Genomic DNA, 17740 nt, shown 5'->3' with positions numbered 1-17740 from the left:
ATCCTATTCAGTGAATGCTATTGACATCTGATTCTATATACACTTAGGTATATGTATTAGGTATTTCGTACATTATATTTACCACTAGGCCACCCAGATTTTCAGTTCAATTGGCAATTCTTTACTAGGGACCCTTTTATTCCTTCCAAATATAAGTGGAGGACAAATTTAAATGCTGCTCAGAATGATTTTTAAAATCTATATTCATTACCCAAGATTCAGGTGCACAAATTTCTTGGCTCCAGAGAACATAATCATTCAACAGAATTGCTTTACCTTATTTACTAACACAGGACCACTGCAAGTTGGAGATATGTGGCATGTATCAAATATATTTTATCATATATTGCTTCTTTTAAAATCAAAAGTATCTTTTTTATGAATTCCTCTTTTATGATTATAGTATAAAAATCAATAGTAACCTAATTCATTAAAACATTATTTGCATAAGTAACAAATCATTCATCCAATAAGCAGACTTGGCGACCCCAAATATAAACACCAAAAGCTGCATTTTAGTAAGAAAATATGCACTATTGGGGAAAAAATGCAAGACAGACAGAGCAGTGCACCATACATAAAATGTCAAACATGTCAAAACACTCATGAATACCAACATCTCCCACCACACCACGACCAATTTTAAAGGTTATTTAGGGCTCACACATCTACAAGTGCAGATTTTACAGCAGCGGACTTTATTTTTCTCAGATATATTAAAAATAAGTCACTGATGTGTCAAATGTTTTCTATGTCATTTCCGCATATGTGGCCCATGTAGAGAATTCTGCCCAGAATTTCTGAGAGCAGGACAATTACACAGAACACAGACTCCTGGCACCGAATAGATTCATTATGGATTTGTTAGAAGCTTGTTTTTAACTGTATCAATTCAGTATGCAGGGAGGATAATTAGTCAAAAGACCAAGAAAGCAAATGTAGCTATCTTCATTCCTCAAAAATAGAAACCCCTGTTAGGGTCTCCATAATTCAACTTTTCAGAACTTCATTTCAGAAAGACACTTTGAGAACATGTCACAAGGCTTCCTTGTCCCTAAATCACTGATTATGAATTATTTCCGGATAACCACAGACAAGTAAGTCTTATAAAACAAGAAGCATAACACATGCAGAACATACTTATCCTACTTCCAGCCCTCAGATAAGTGAAGCTTAAATTAAATGTCAAAGACGAACAAAATCTATTGTATAAGCAAACAGCTGACCTAAATCCACTATATTTTGTTTGTCAAGTGTGTATATTCTAATAAATTTTATAATATAATAAGACTATTTTTGCCACCCTTTGACCACACCAAGTTAGATGCAGACAGTCTTCTGAATAAATATTACTCTCTGCTTGACTGTCTAAGCAAAATGTTTATACCATTTGTTAGACTGTGATAATATCTCTTAAGAAAATGTTAATAACAGCTAAACACTGTCTACCACAAATATAGAAGAAGTAGAGAAAGAATAAAAGGTTCATGCATAGCCAGCTTTTCATTTTTACAAAGTGGCCTGTTTAGGACTGTGAATTAACTAATATGCAATTTGGTTTTCCCGATAGGAAACCTAGAAGCTTGCTGAAAACTCAAATGATTAATAGAAGGAAATTCAAACAGCTTGAGGACGAAAAACAGTTTTCTTTTTTACTACCTTTAATATGACTTTCTCAATGACATAAACACATGCAGCAATAATTCTTACTCTTTTCTTGGGCAGCAAAGCAAGCAACTCAGAACTCCTTTGCCCATAAACTACAAAAAGCAATGAAAATAATCCCTTCTTTAAAATTTCAGTGAGAAGAACATTATGCTATTATCACTACCCCACTGTGATTTCATGTCAATGTTCCCCTCCAGAAGTCTGAACATGCCTGAAGCAACATCCTCAACTCTCAGCAGGTGAGAAAATCTTTAGTTAGTTTCTCCAGAAGCAGAAAGGTACAATCCTTCTGGGACAGGGAGTGCTAAAGTAAGGCACTTGTAAGTTCATGTCCTGGCTCTCAGTTCGAATTCCAATTCTTCTATGTACTTATAGGCCAAGATACTAAACAATACCTCTGAACCTCATCTCCTCATTTGTAAAATGGAAATAAAGTGCCAACGTCATATTTGGAGTTGAAAGGATTATACGATATGAGATCTGGCTTTGCAACATATAGTAGACAGAGTTATTGTAATGGAGGAACATCAGAAACCATGGAATGTGTCCTCTGTCTGCCACCTGCTTCTGCATTTCACAATGGCCCAAATCTTTGAAGGAGTCCACATCACCCCTGCCTAAAGATTGCAGCACCTCTTAGGAAACAAGCTCTCTGACTAGAATGGAATGATAGGAAATGCAAGTTTCCATGCCAATTATTTTGTTCCTTTTAACTCATTTATGACATACCTTGAAACATCTGTGTGGTCCTCATTAGCCCAGAGCTTCCCATAGTTACAGTCACACTCTCCTAACATAGTCCTGCTATGGTCTCTATATCCAACTTTCATCTTATACCTACTTGCCTGCCCAACACCCAGCATCCTCCATGTGCCCTTTTTATTCACTTCCATAGATCTCTTCTTACTTTAAACTCATTTACATTACTGTTGGCACCCTGGCCATTTTAGTCCTCTCCTTCTCATCTCTGCCTTCAACTCTAGAACTCTGATTAAATAAATCCTCTAAATTGCCTCCTCCTCTTCCAACTTATCAGTCCCTGCTCACCTGATCATTCACAGTATGGTTCATTATCTTTATCCATCCCTATCTTTCCCCATTTCCCCCAAAAACTTTTGCTTCCTCCCTCATGTTTGGCAATAGCATATAAATGAGAGGGCCTGTGACATGGACAATGGGACATTCACTACCCTCCCTTTTCTCTAGCTTTCCTCTATGCCTTTTTTTTTTTTTTTTTTTTGCTGTTCACTCTCTTCCCAGGTACCAGGTTCCTGAGGAAGATGAAAAGGGGGTGGCTACATGTGCTTATGTGTTTGTCCTCCTGGCCCTTCCTCATGACACCCACCTGGCTTCAAGCGGATAACAGGCCAGAGGATGAGATACAAAAGTCCATTGGAGTGGTGACCAAAAATGAACAAACCGGAGTGAAGAAAGAGGACTGGCCAGAAAACCACAGTAGTAGACCAGGTATGGTGGCTCACACCTGTAATCCCAGCACTTTGGGAGGCCAAGGCAGGTGGATCACCTGAGGTCAGGGGTTTGAGACCACCCTGGCCAACACTGTGAAACCCCCTCTCTACTAAAAATAAAAAAAAAAAAAAAAAAAATAGCTGGGCGGGTTGCCAGCACCTGTCCAGGAGACGGAGGCTGCAGTGAGCTGAGAAAGCACCACTGCACTCCAGTCTGGGCAACAGAGCAAGGACTCCACCTCAATCTCAACAAAAAAAGAAAAGAAAAAGAAAAAGAAAAGAAAATCACACTGCTGAGATTCCCTTATCAGTATCTCTCACTAAAGGCAGCCTTTTCTCTCACTTCCTGCACAATGTGATCCTCAGTAGAGACACTATCAACCTTTTTAACTGAGACCTCCCCCAAAAACATATTTCACAGTGTCACCCAAGAAAAATTGCAGCAAACAATGCTTGGACCTCTTATATTTTTGCTATCCTGCAAAGCCCTCATAATTTCTATTCTGTTATTCTTTCATTTCTGTAGAAGAAAATTCTGATGGCAACCCAATATAATAGCTTTGAACACCACTAATGGGTCAGGACCCTCAGTTTGAAAAACACTGGCCTATTTGCAGCTTATTGATGAGGAGTCCTCTCTCTGTCCTTACCCTTCTCAAAATCCCAATTTAATTTGAGTTTGTCAAAACAATCCTCTCGTCCAAGCTTCCAGAGCCAAGAAATCGTGGTAGACTCAATCCCTCTGGAAGTCCCTCTAGTAACCGATGAAAGACTTCTCACACTCGCAGCAGCCGCCCTCTACTCTACTAGGGACGTCTCTAGCAAAAACTTGGGCTCTGTATCTGCTAGAACGGGTGACACATGTCCTGGACATCCTAGTTTATCTAAACACAGGTTGAGACAGAAATAAGAAAAAATAGGAGAGAGAAAGATTAAGTGTAGGAAGAAGAAATGAGGAGAAAAGCGTTGAAGTTGAGCTCTCCTACGATCCAGGTGCTGGCTCGGCGCTGTGTCCAGTTAAACTGAGCGCGACAGGGTTCAGCTAAGCCGAGAAGAGGGCAGCGAGCGACCCGCAGTCAGCATCTTGTAGAGAAGAAGGAGCGCTCCCAGCCGCGGGAAGATCAGCATACTGGCGGCCCCAAGGGCCCCACAGGCGCAGTACTGATCTGGCCACTTGACTAGACGCTTGCTCCAGCGCTCGCAGGCCTAGGGCTCATTACACGCGTTGCGAGGAGACCTGAAAGCAAGGCGGGGACGCACAATCTATCTTCAGAGCTTTGGGTCGTGAGCACACGCGTGGAGCATGGCTGTGGCATGGGCGTGTGGGCCCCTCTCCTAGATCTCCACTAGGTGCGGACGCTCCTCTGCCCCGCCCTTTTGTGCGCCCTCACTACTAGAGAAAGAGTTTTCCCCAGTGTCGCGTGGGAGGTCGCCCCAGCCCAGCTCAGCGCTCGAAGAGACCAGAGACTGATCGGGAATCGCTGGGTGCAGGGAGAAGCAGTACACGCGCTCCACTCCTGGGGTCGTGCCCTAGCGCACCTGACCTGACCTAGAGGCGACTGCAGCCTGTTGCGCCCTTCGCCCTGAGGGTGGGGGGCGCGGGCGTGTAAAACAGCTGAGAAAGACGCAGGGAGCAGCTGGGGAGGAAAGGGAGGGACACGGAGGAAACAAAGTTCACCCAAGTGAATGCGTCCTAATTGCTCCAGGGCTCTCTCCGCAAAGTCTACGACTGCAAGCCGCAAAGTCAAACTATGTCTCCAAAACGCAGTGGGCAGAGCAGGAGGGCTTGTGTCTCCACTTTCGCCGCAGGGCGGATCATGGACACAAGTCCTCGCCAGTAATTCCGGAGCCTCGAAATCAGACTGTGGTGGGAGGAGGGGTTGGGGGGTGACTAATAAGAAGGCGTGGAGGTGGGGGTGGGGAGGACGCGGCAAGAACCCTGCTTTCCGGAGTTCTCCAGCCACTGTCTGCAGTGCCCAGAGCGCACGTCGCGGCTAGGGACCAAAATTGCGGCTCTCTTCGAGCGCCCCCAGCGTGGGGTGGGGCCCTGCTTTCCCGCGCCAGGACCGCTCCACCAGGCGCCCTCCGACGGAAGCTGGACTTTTCCTAAGGAAAGGCAAAGTCAAAGTCGGAGGAAAGATCTTTCTTGCGGCCCCAGCTGTCGCCCCTAATGGTCTCAGGGAACACACTAAAGGAAAGTGACTTTAAATGACAGTCTTGCCATCCTAAATAGTTATGTGCAATATTTTGGTTTCTAGCAAAATTTAAAAGTAAAATGGGGATTTCCATATGTTTATTTTATTATTAAAAACGAATTACTAAAAAGTGATGACCTATTTGGAATTCGTATCTTGCTTTACCAGCAAAGTCAGCCAGTATCGACTGAACACAATAAATGCAGGGGTGCGAAACGTGATTGCTCGGGTTCTGTCGGATGCACCAATCTAAGCAGAACCTTTCCCGAAGACTTGGAATTGGGTGCGCTTTTTTTTTAAGTCTTGGCTGAGCCCTATGGGGAACAAGGGTTAACTGGGCGTCGGCTGAGACCCCAAACCCTCTTCCTCCTCCATCAGACTCCGAAATTGAGTCAGTCCCGGCCCGTAGTTGCCTGGGAAGCTTGGAATCCTGAGAAATTCCGGGGTGCGCCCACGATGCAAGCGTTCCTATTCTGACAGCGGGGACAAGTGGGGAGGGGACCTTACAACCTCCTTTGGAGAAGAATGTATGAGAAACTCACTCCCAGACCTCTATTCAATCGTCAAAATAATACTGAAAAAAACTTTAAAAATCTCCAAGAATAGATACTCTCCTTTCCCGTTCCACCTTGAGGGAACCTGTCTCCATTTTTGACCTCGATTTGACAGCGTCAGGACTTGAGACAAGCGCCTCTTCCACAGAGAGAGGCGAGGCCCAGACGGGGAGCCCCCCAGCCTTTACTCTCGGCAGCCACCTCGGCGCTGCCGCGCGGCGGATACAAAAGGAAACGGACGAGCGTGCAAAGCGAGGCGGGGAGCTGGTGGCTCGAAGATGCACAACACGCGCGATGCCTAGAAGTGCTCTGGTGTCACTCTCCTGTATAGGACCTGGCGAGATGGAAATGTATCCTGTACCGGAAGACTCTATGATCAAAATATTGCGATGAAATTAAACTTTTCCCTCACAGACCTGTTTGTATCTTGGAAACATTTCTGCAATGCCGACGCCTAGGTTTAAAATACAATTAGATAATTTGATATTCTCGTTGTCGCACTGACACCGAGAAAGCCAAGAGATTCTCAAGGCAAAGTGAAATTGAACCTTCAAATGACATTCTTGAGTTCGCAAGAATATCTATATCTCCTTGTTGTGCTCCTTGCATACAGAGAACCAGTGGCCCGTAAGACTTATGACCGGTATTTTTTAGGGGAGGAGGCACCTAAACTATCTAAGAATGGAGTCCAGTGCCAGAAAGAAATACACAAGATAAGGTCGTTGGGTGCCGCTGTCACTGCAGGGCACCATGGGCTCCCTGGGCCGTACATATCTCTCTTGTGACAATCAGGACCCCAAATACTCTCTCTCTCTCTCTCTCTCTCTCTCTCTCTCTCTCTCATCCACCCATCCACAGCGGAAGGCCAGCAGGGCACCCAGAGAAATTGTGACCGTCCCCTGTATGGCAGAAAGGCAGACCTCAGGAAGGAGCAGGCGACACCGCTGGTCACTGCTCACTCGAGGTTTGAATTAAGGGCATCTATCCATAAACTCAAAATGGGGCTAGATAGCAAAGTCTTAAAATTAGACCTTCCCTCAGAGCTGAGAACTGTATGGTCATGTCTTCGGAACAATGATCATGTATTTTCCATTGCTGGAACGATGCACAATAACTGAAATGCTTAAGAGGACGTGGGTAGACGAGGGCGGTATGAAGCTCTCATTATAAAGTTTAATCTCTTTCTGAAGAAGGTCATGCAACGTCTGGCTTTTGGCAATGCAGCGTGTCTGTTGCTTCTTCTCACTTTACTCCTAGAAACATTAGGACAAGAAAAGTCCTCAGCTGCATATGGAAAGATGCAGGGGCAATACATGCGACGCTCTTTACCCGAGCAACTCGGTGCGCGGCCGCGAGTTTGACAGCGACTCTGTGAAACAGAAAAGGCACTAACCAATTTGCAATTTAGGAATCACAACGGAATGTTCGGCGAGCCGGTGTAGTCGGCACGCGGACCTGGTGGAGCGTCCTCCCTGCCTCCTCTGACCCCAAATTCCCGGGAGGCGCACTACCCGACTCCCCCTTGGCCTTGGGTGATGCGCCGACGCTTCCTTAAGGGAGAACCAGTCACAGAGTTCGTTTCTGGGTTCAACTCTGGGGGATTGTGTGACGGAATGTCATTGTCTCGGGGCTGCAGACACCTGGGAGACGAGTGCTGAAGGCTCTGCAGATTCCCAGCATTTCTAAAAAGCCTTTCTCTTTCTCTTTACTTACTGCTTTGTGGCTTTACTTGGGCGTAAGATGTGAAAATAAAATGATATGGCTAGTCTCATCTTTTCAAGAAAGTCAAGAAATTGAACATTTCGTTATTATTTAATCTCTTATGTGGCCACCCTATTTGTCCCTCAGTTACCCGGAGAAAAACGCATCTTGTAAAAATAACCTTATATTACCACCGAGACCTGCATTCTCTCTTTTTGCTGACCCGCAAAACGTGTGTTTTAAAAAGAGGAGAAACAAGCGAAAGAAAACCTGAGCGCTCTCGTGGCAATTTACAGTTCTAACTCTGCATTTTAAAAACAATAACACTCTTTGTAAATTTTAGTGACCCCCCAAGGCCATCAGTAATTCACCAGGGTCAGCGAAGGAGACCATCCCCACCTTACCCTCACTATGAATTCACAGCTGCCCTAAGGCGAAACTCGTTGGACCTCATCTGCCCAAGGACAAGGGTTCTGAGCGGAAGCAGATTCTAGAGCATCAGTTTCCTTTCTTTTTTGAAAGTTGGTGCTGGGTGGAATCCGAGAGACCTGGTTACAACTTGCTTATACTAGGCCCAGGATCCAACACACAGATATTTTATCATGTACCTGAGAAAGTTATAAGGGATAAATTCTGTTCTAAAACTACAAATTGCACCTCATCACCATCCACTGAATGAGGAAAATAAAGAGTTATAAGAAATACCTCTACTGAGTTCTGCTCTGTGCCAAAGTGACCGAAGGCCCAAAGGGCCTGAATTGCTTAGCCCTTTCTCCATGACCCAACAATTGTAAATTGAGAAATTGGAAAATTGGAGATTACGTACAACACTCCTCAAACCCGTGTTGACTTCTTGAGTCTTAAAAAGATACTTCCTAATCACTGTGCAAGACAAGTACTTGACAAGACTCTGACCTTGTTCAAGTTCAAAAGCTCTTGGGTCTCCAGAACATCTCTCCTGAAAGCTACACTTACTTGCAAAGTTAACAGAAGAGTTGAGATATTCTAAATTGACTCTAAAAATATTGGTCGCCAGACTGGAAAATTCTAGTTAAGAAAAAACATTTTACTGAATTATCTGGATAACTATTTTGGTTCACCTGATTTCTTTTGCCAGAATAGATTTAGGCTGTCAGTTTGAAATTCAGATACTGAATAAGTGACCTATCCCAAATTAATCTCCAACTGTGTATGTTATGTTGCCATTCAGTCATTATTTTTTCCTGACCCAGAAAGAAGACAAAATTCTGTTCATTTACATGGTTTATTGTTGTAAACATTAAAATTGTCTTTCTCAAAGAAAGAATTTATCAGAAAAAAAATCAGCGTCTCTAACTGTCATACACCATAGAAAAAAAGGCAGTGACTCATATCATGTGCCATACTAGAAATATACAAAGAAAAATACTACAGAATATGGCAATATTAAAATTCTTACTCAAACAAAATAATAAATTAACTGACAATTTTAGACATAAAAAAATTCAAAGTGCTCAGTAATTTCCAGGGAGTTATGTATATTATAAGCACTCTGGAAACAGTCAAAAGCTGCTGCATGCAAGTTTTGTTTAGCTTTAGACAACAAAATAATCAAGATATAAACTTTCTTTTTATCAACATCAACGGTACATACAACACTTACAAACAAGGAATGTTGGACGGTGTTACAAACACTATGTGTCCCTTTTGTCAGGATTTTCTGATGTGTAATACTTGTGCCCACCTATTTTACAATTGAGAAAATGTTTAAGCTCAGATAACTACCAATCTTTATAAAATCTAACAGACTACATAGTGTCTGAAATACTATTTATATAATATAGACATTACTGAAGTAGCAAGTGCCTATAACATTTTCAACCTAGAATCAACATGCTTGTCCCTTTTTATGTATTTATTTATTTTTTTTTGCAAACACACTTATCTTTTAGAATTTGTAATATTTATTCATAAATAGGCACAAAATAATTTAAAAAGCCAAACTGCATTGGGTAAATTTACAAGCCTTTGCCTTCTTCAACTCATGCCACCCACGCAACATTTAGTTTTACTATATATTACAGCTTTCTTTACAGCAGAAAACTTTGAAGTATTGTTAAAGGGCAATACTTGTGGGTCCCCTTAAGGGGTGTGTGTGTGTGTGTGTGTGTGTGTGTGTGTGTGTGTGTGTGTGTTACATTTGTCTGAACTGCAACAACCAAGCATGGCCAAACATTTCCCATTATACAGTATATCAACCTTTCTTCTGAACAATAAACTGATTTTTAAACTGATAATAAAAAGTTTATACCACTGTATTGTGTGTAGTCCATGTTCTAAATCCAGGATGCCCCGGAGCCAAAATGCCCTTTCAGGTTCTGCCTGCAGGTTAGGAAATAGCAACAGTTTTTGTTTGTTTGTTTTCTTTAGGGATCAAGGGGGCTGGGGGAGGGTTACAGAAATGAGGGGCAGCTTGAGCTGAGACAGCTCACAGGGCTATCTCTGCCCATGTGACTTGCCCCCTCTGGACAGTTTCCGTTATCTTTCCAGTTCCTTTGAAGTGCTTGGGAGGAGGTCTTAGAAAGGTAAAGTGTCCAGGAAAAGTTTGTCAATTATTGCTGGCGGTGGCACCAAGTCTTCCAATTTCAGGTAGAAAATGCGCTGTAGCCCCTGTGTGCAAAGGGTACGAAGTTCTGGGAGCTTCCCCAACAGTTTGGACAAATAATTGGGGCGGTTCAACCCCCCATTGTTGAAAGTCACATGGTCTTTGAGACAATTTACAATCTTGTTTTGCAGTTCTTCCACTCTCTTGGGTTCCTTGAGCCCGTGTCTCTCTAAAGAAAATATAATCAGAAACAAAAGAAGAATGTACAAGACAGTTAGCTAGTTGGCAAAACCAAGGAAAATCTGTGACAAGGGCAAGCCAGGACAAATCCTGCTAGGCAGTTCTGGAGGGGAAGCGCCCTGCACCTGCAGTACTGACCTGTGACCATAGCCAGGGCAGCAATGCAGGAGAAGGCAGAAATGTCGATGTTCATATTCTGCAAGTTGGAGGAGAATTCAACAATGGAATCAATCCATTCCCCAAAGCCACGAACGCATTGCAACCTGTGCAAGACCACCCCATTGCAAAAGATGAGTTTACCCTCCACTGGGTTGGACCTGCAATTAATACCAAAGAGAGAGAGGGGAGAAAAAGAGAGAGAGAAAAGCTAAACAACTAATTACTTGAAGAGCAATAAATGAGGGATTTAAGAGGCACCTAATTACTGAAGAGTTAATAAAATGTAGACCAGTGGACCTTGAAAGGGTTTAATTTCATAACAATCAAGAACGCCCCCTATCCCACCTCCATTCCATTCATCCAAGGCTTCTGGGCTTGCTCCTTCCCTTGTCTTTTTTTGTTTTCTTTCTTTTTCTTCCTTTCTCCGACTTTCAGTTCCTATTCTTTTTCTCTACCCCACCCTCTGGTTTCCTTTCATCCCTTTCTTTTCCTTTCTTGATTTCTCTCACAGCCTCCCTGGATTGTCTCCTCCCTCCCTCATTACCTGTATGCTAATCGAAGGACAAACAGTTCTAAGAAAGCTGATTCAAAAAGCAGGTCCTGGTCGGCTTTGGGCAGGTCTGCGAAGCCAGGGATCTTCTCTGCCCAGCCCCGGATGATCTCCATGGAGCCAGTCAGGAGATCATAGAATTGCTGGATATGCTGGGTGTCATCTCCACTCATCTGATAGTCAGGGTTCGCCTGGAACTGGAATTTCATTTTAAAAAGCACTTAATGAGGTTCTCTAAAATATATAACCCGTGAAATTGCTAACCCCGTTTCTAGTAGGGGAGCCAGGTTTTTATAACAATTAAACCTCTCTCTGACCAGTAAGGAAATTAGATGTTCCGGGGCAATTAATTCAATTAGGGATGGTGCTACGAGGTCGCTGCTTTAAATATGTAAATTACCATTTCCATACAGACTAAATACAGTGCCATCCAGCCCTGGTAAACGTTCACTCTTATCTCCACAAAACAATTGACACGTTAGTATTCATGCTAGTCCCAGAGTGGGCCTTGAGCTGAGACATCCTTTTTCAAATCTTAATAAAATTGCAGTCACTACCACGTTTGCTCAACATACTTCCTCCAATTAAAGCCCGCATATTTTTCACAGCTGGAGTAAAAAGGATCTGACCACTTGATCCCCCACCTCACTGCCATTCTTCACACCCTCTCCTTCCCTTCCCTGACCCCCAGACAGGCCCTACATCCTTCCCCAGCACAGTGCCAGGAAGGATGAGGATTAAAGCATCTACCTCTATGGAGGACTGGGAATAAAGTAGATCGGGGAGGGGGGAGTTCGTACAGCCCCTGGATTTCATGATAGAGGCACTGGGGTATATGGAAGAGGAGGGGTGGAGGGGTAGTGGGGTAGTGGGAATTCACACAGCTTCAAACCCTGTGGCATGTCCCTCTTCTCCTTCCTCTGTCCTGTTCTCATGTCTATGACCCCAAGCTACAATCCCTGGCCAGAGCTGTGAGGCATATAGTCTTGCTTGCCTTCTTTACCCCATTGAATCTGAGGGTTAATGGTGGATGTGGGGAGGGGTCCTGCCCATCTGTCGGTTTATCCACATGATTTCCCCCCACCAGCTTCTTACCCTGGAATAGTCCAGGCTGGTCATAGCCGGGTTGGAGTCGACATGGGCCCTGACGAGGGCACTGATCAGACTCACCGGGGGCGAAGGGGGAGAGGGCTCCTGTGGGCTCTTCGGTTTCGAGGGCAAACGACCTCTCCGGCCTTTTAAACTGTCTGTGCGAACCACTGCAAAGGAAGAGCCCTGTTAGCGCCACTTTTCCGAGCCCAGGCCCAGCTGCTGCCTCGGTCCCTCCCGGGGGAAGGCCGCAGCCGCGGGGCACCAGGCTGAGCGGCTCAGGGCCCCACTGCTTGTAAAGCCTTTACTGACGAGAAGCATTAAAAAATGCGGGGTTATTTTATGTCTTCCTCCAAATGGGTCGTATAGTTTAAGGAGAGAAGGGCCTGGCGGCTTTCTCTAGGGGAAGCCAGGCAAGCAGGCAGCTGCGGGGTCCTGAAGGCCAGACTGTGGGGGAGCCGGAGATCCCCAGCACCGGGAAGTGGAACGTGATGCTAGAGTATGAGCAGTGGTTTCCTAAGGGCGCAAACTGGAGGGTCGGCAGCTCCCCGCTACCTACCTTCTTTGACCATCCCAACAGCCAGGCACTTCTGAAATCGGCAGTACTGACAGCGATTCCGGCGACGCTTGTCCACTGGGCAGTTTTTATTTGCTAAACACACATATTTTGCATTTTTTTGCACTGTGCGCTGCAAAAGGAGACAATATAGACCAAAAAATTTTTTTCTTCTTTTGAAAATCAGGCAACTCGGAGAAAATTTCCGATATGTGGCTGGGGTTTACGATTCCTCCCCACAAACAAACACATACACACAATTCCATTTTATTTTTTTCTCTTCCTTTTCTTTCTTTCTTTTCTTTTTCCTCCCCCAGGGCATTTAACAGAAGAAAATTGATAGCGTTAACATTTGAGCTAACCTTGCCGCTCCTTGCTGTGTTTTATATGCCAAGAGAAGGAGAAGGAGACGCTCAGTAAATACAAATCCGTGGGCATTCATATTATTTACATTCCTTGGAGACCTTCTCTATTTAAAATGATAAGATTATTCAATCAGGATGGCGAAATAAAGAGATCACTTAATTTGACCATAGGGAATTCTGTTCCACTTGGTTAGCTCAGACACGGTTCTCTGTCCTAACCAATTTCATTCTGAACAGGGAAGACAGCTCCTAGCACATGCAAATGACCCTCTTCCAACTCCGGCTCCAGCAACTTCGGGCGGGGGCCAGCCGGGTCGGCTGAGTGCGAGGGGGATGCGACCCTGGCCTCCCAGTCTTTCTGCTTCCCTTTCTCAGACACCCGGAAGTCCCCGCCGCAGCCCGTGGACTCCTGCAGGGTAGCTTCGGTGGACCCCGGAGAGCCGGGCAGTCCCAGGAGAGCTGGGGCTGGGCTGCCAGCACCAAGGCGGAGGCACACTCCAGGGTCCCGGGCACTAGGGGCTCCCTACCTGCCTACTCCGCTCAAGCCACTGCTCACCTTAAAGAAGCCTTTGCAGCCCTCACAGGTGCGCACGCCGTAGTGTTGGCAGGCCGCGTTGTCCCCACACACAGCGCACAGCCCCTCGTTGGAGGGGGAGCCCCGCGACGGCGGCGAGGGCACCTGCGTGTCGAGCAGCTGCGACGCGTGGCCGATCTGCAGGCCCGGGAAGCCCATGGACGCGGGCTTGCGAATGGGGTTGGGTACAGCAAAGGTCTGCCCATCCACCACGTGGTGGCTGCTGGCGGGCTCCGGGTTCATGGGGACGTGCAGGGGCCCGTCGAAGCGCATCTGGCAACTAGACACCGGGGTGCCAGGGGGCGATTGCTTAAAGGAGAAGAGGGAGAGGCGGGAAACTGGCGTTTTCCTCTGCTCGATCATGTGCGTAGTGGCCACGTAGTTCTGGTGGAAGTTGTGGAGAGACCCCGGGTCGTCCCACATGGGGCTGTGCTGCACCTGGAAGCCTGGGGTGGTGGGCGTCGGGGGCGAGGAGGGCTTGTAGTAAACCGAACCGGAGTGCGGCATCATCTCCTCAGACTGGGGGGGCAGGTGGCTGTGTTGCTGGTAGTTGTGCATCTGAATGTCTTCTACCTTAATGGAGGACTGCTGTCCGGACAGGGGCATTTGGTACAAGCAAGGTGGCTTGACGTCGTAGCCTGTGCTGTAGTTGTCCATAAAGGTACTGAAGCTGGGGAGAGAAGTGGTGGCAGTGATTTCAGTGTTGGTGAGGTCCATGCTAAACTTGACAAACTCTGGAGTTAAGAAATCGGAGCTGTATTCTCCCGAAGAGTGGTAACTGTAGCTCTGAGAAGCGGGGCTGGCTCCTTGAGGCGAGGACCCATACTGCGCCTGAACACAAGGCATGGCTGGAAATGAAACAGGGTGATACACACTCAGCCTGGTCAACTGAACACTTCCTCCCGGGCTCGGGTACACCTGGAGCTACACCGGCAGCCCGCGGCAGTCAGAGAGCGTGTAGGGGCGCGAGAGGAAGGGCAGGAGAGGGAGAATGCTGCCGAACAACAGTGTAGGGTGTGGAAAGACTGACCAAATAAAGACCCAGAGCTAAAAAGCTGCTGAGGGTCCACACTCCTAGGTATTTCCAAACATCTCCTCCATACCACCCCCCACACCTTTTTACAGTCAATCCCACTCAGATGAGCCTCTTCTCTGAAGCTCAGATTCAGCAGTCTCTTTCTAGAAATGACCATCTAGAAATGAAGTTGAATTTCACAATGAGAAAGTTGTTCCCCAAGGCGATGGGTCGGGCAAATCTTAAGTTACAGGGTTTGCCAAGAAGATCGCCTTGTCCTGTTTCTTGATGTTTGGGGGAACTCCGGAGAGTAAAGGAAATAAATGAAGTTGCACTAACCTTCAGCCGAGTTACAGGCGTTTTCGAGGAAATTAAAGGTGGACAGTGTCGTAATTCAATGAAGGACAAAGTTTCCAAGATTTTTAGAAAAGCAATGGGGAGTCCAGCCTGTCCAATCTCCTCCCTGAAATACAGACACAGGAAGCTTCAGGGTATCTTCCTGACAGAGATTCAACTGGGCATATGTAGACTCACCAGGCAGGCCCTTCCATGCCTTCCCTGTTCATCTCATTGGAAGTGAGTGGGAAGCCTTTACCAAACACAGCACTTAAAATGAATGTATAAAAGAAATGACTTGAAACAACAGAAAATACTACCCATTGCACTGTGTAAATCCTTGCAGAGAGGATCCTGCAAGAGGAAAGTTAGTCCATGAACTCATTTAACATTTATGATGTAATGAACTGGCCCCTTTGCTACAGTGTAGGTGGAGAGGTCATTTCCATCTTAGGTTAATTCAGGACCTGAGTATGAAGACTAGAGTCTGAAAATACAGCATTAGAACCTTCTCTTGCATTTTTTTTTTTTCATGTGGTGAAATTGCCTTTTCTTTTGGTAGAGGGGAAGAAAGTAGAAGTCAAGAATATAAAATGAGAAAACAATCTTTCCCCTTATAAAATGTTAGAAAGACCTTGACTGAGAAGGCAATTTGAGTGGAAGCATCCGCATTTCTAAAGTGCTTTTGACAGAGCACTGGGATTGGAGCTGCAGACAAATTGATGTTCACTTTTCCAGAAAACTTGTCTTTCAGCATCTTTAATGGCCACAAGGTGGGAAGAGGGGACCCTACTTTTCCAGGAGTATCTTAGGTCAATTGCAGAGAGGGGACATACTGCTTATATGGTATTGGCACCAATATTAGAAGTGTTTCCCAGAACAGCAACACCAACACCTTCCCCATAATGCCTTCCACAATCTGCCTTTCTGGAACAAGGCATTCTTGTGTCCTAGTAATTTTCAGATGTTCCCACTTAGAAGGCATTCTAGCGCACAGACAATCTTATTACTAATGAAAAAGAAAGCCAGTATCCTCTCTTTCTATTCTTTCCCCTCCCCCACAATCTTGCTTCATAGTGGTGGTGGGGGTGGGGGCGGGGGGTGATTACCCAGAAAAAGCAGAAAGGAGACTCGACTTCCACAGCCCTTAGAGATATTCCTGTGTTGGATATTAACTCCCTGGTAGCTCCACAGTTTCATAACTGTACTCTTTACATATTCATACTCTCTCTCTCTCTCTCTCTCTCTCTCTCTCTCTCTCGACACATTCGCAAACCCAAGGACAGCATATGTCAAAACCAGAAATTTCAGACAACTTAGTAACAGGACACTCTACCAACACCACCCTTACTCAACAATACCCGAGAAACATCGCGCGCTGGCCAGCCGCGGAGACACAGTTCCCAAGCAACGCATAAACTGAAGAACTTTCTCTCCCTGTCAGTTTGTGGGCAGCTTCCCTCGTATACACAGGACTTGGAGTCTCCGTCTTCACAGGCCACAATCAATTCCTCACTAACAGCAAACTTTGCTCACATTTCCGCGGGCTAGTCCTCAGCTCCCAAACTGTGGAGTCTCCCTTCCACGTCCACCAATGAGGAGCCTGGAAGCCTCTGTCGGGAGCCAACTCCCCACTAGTGCCAAAGCCGGAGTTCGAACAAATGCCCCCCGGTAACTACGCGCACGCACTCCCCATCCTTCGGTCCCACTCTCACTAGAAGCCTCTGGCTCCCACTTCCAAAGAACCTATCCCACACAAGTGGAAAGAAGAGACGTGCAAAAGAAGGAAGAAGCATAAAAGAAGGCGAACTGCATGGGCTGCATCTACTCACTTAGGAGTTCTCCGCGTCTCTCTTCATTCATTCAACTCTGCCGAAGTGCAGTTCCCTCTGGGAGGCTGGGCGCCGGGGTCGGGGAGAGGTGGGCGAGCTGGGCGAAGGGAGCCCGGACACCTCACGAAGGGAGGGAGTAGGGACAGGCGGCCGGCTGGACAGGCAAAAGGGACCGCGGAGCTGTACGCGAGCCGCCGGGCGGACTGGCCCTGGCCGCCAATGTGCCTTTGTTTATGTGGCTCGCGCTGCCGCTGCCAACATGCACCTAAAGTCTCCGCGCGTCAGCGCGCGTCAGCGGCCCGCCGCCCAATCGCCGCGCCGCCGCGCTCCCTGGACTCCTGGCCCGCGCTCGCTTTGGTATATTTCCGACCTGACGTCACGAGCAGGGCAGATTTTAAGGTGGGAACCGCTCTGCGTTCACCTTGGTAGCCAGCTTGGGTGGTTTTTGGTGTTTTCTTTTCTTTCTTTTTTTTTTTTTTTTTCCGAAAGAGGTGTGACCTCTCCCAGGTCTGCGCAGCCCGCAGTGCCGCGACACTTCACTTTCCCCCAGGCCCCTGCGCCCTCGCAGCTGCTCGGCCGCTCACATGTGGGGAGGGTGCAACAAAAACCCAGGCGGAAGGGAAGGCCGGCGTGGGCCAGGTAGCACGCACCTGGAGCCGCACGGAATGGGATGTGCCTTGCAGCGCCCTAACCTCTCCCACCCACCTTCGTCACCCCCTTAGCGGAAGAGCGTACAGATGTCCCATGACACGAGACGCTCAGAGGGCTCACGCAGTTCGGGTGGGATTTCCCTACCCGGTTCATCCCCTTTTACTCCCTTTTCCTGTCCTAGGCCTCCTCCTCTTCTGGCATA

At 46.5% G+C, this 17740-nt stretch overlaps 1 protein-coding gene across 3 annotated transcripts; it reads right to left on the bottom strand.

The window, feature by feature from the left end:
* Positions 1-8832: 8832 nt before the first annotated feature.
* On the bottom strand, positions 8833-17183 carry NR4A2 (nuclear receptor subfamily 4, group A, member 2). 3 transcript variants are annotated; one of them, XM_011991945.1, is made up of 8 exons: positions 16888-17183; positions 15059-15182; positions 13687-14552; positions 12769-12898; positions 12216-12379; positions 11115-11317; positions 10550-10728; positions 8833-10400 (listed from the first exon to the last, which is right to left on the bottom strand). In XM_011991945.1, the coding sequence occupies exons 3-8, from the start codon at positions 14548-14550 to the stop codon at positions 10144-10146; spliced, it is 1797 nt and encodes a 598-aa protein (XP_011847335.1). In that variant the 5' UTR covers positions 14551-14552; positions 15059-15182; positions 16888-17183; the 3' UTR covers positions 8833-10143. The 3 variants fall into 3 exon arrangements, with proteins under 3 accessions (XP_011847335.1, XP_011847342.1, XP_011847325.1); XM_011991952.1 differs by having other exon boundaries at positions 13687-14374; positions 16888-17157; XM_011991935.1 differs by lacking the exon at positions 15059-15182 and having other exon boundaries at positions 16888-17128.
* Between the last annotated feature and the right edge of the window lie 557 nt (positions 17184-17740).

Source organism: Mandrillus leucophaeus, unplaced genomic scaffold (assembly GCF_000951045.1).
Source record: "Mandrillus leucophaeus isolate KB7577 unplaced genomic scaffold, Mleu.le_1.0 Scaffold110, whole genome shotgun sequence".
NCBI classification, from domain to species: domain Eukaryota; kingdom Metazoa; phylum Chordata; class Mammalia; order Primates; family Cercopithecidae; genus Mandrillus; species Mandrillus leucophaeus.
The sequence above is the reverse complement of the archived record's forward strand: the minus strand, read 5'-3'. Positions and strand labels throughout refer to the sequence as shown.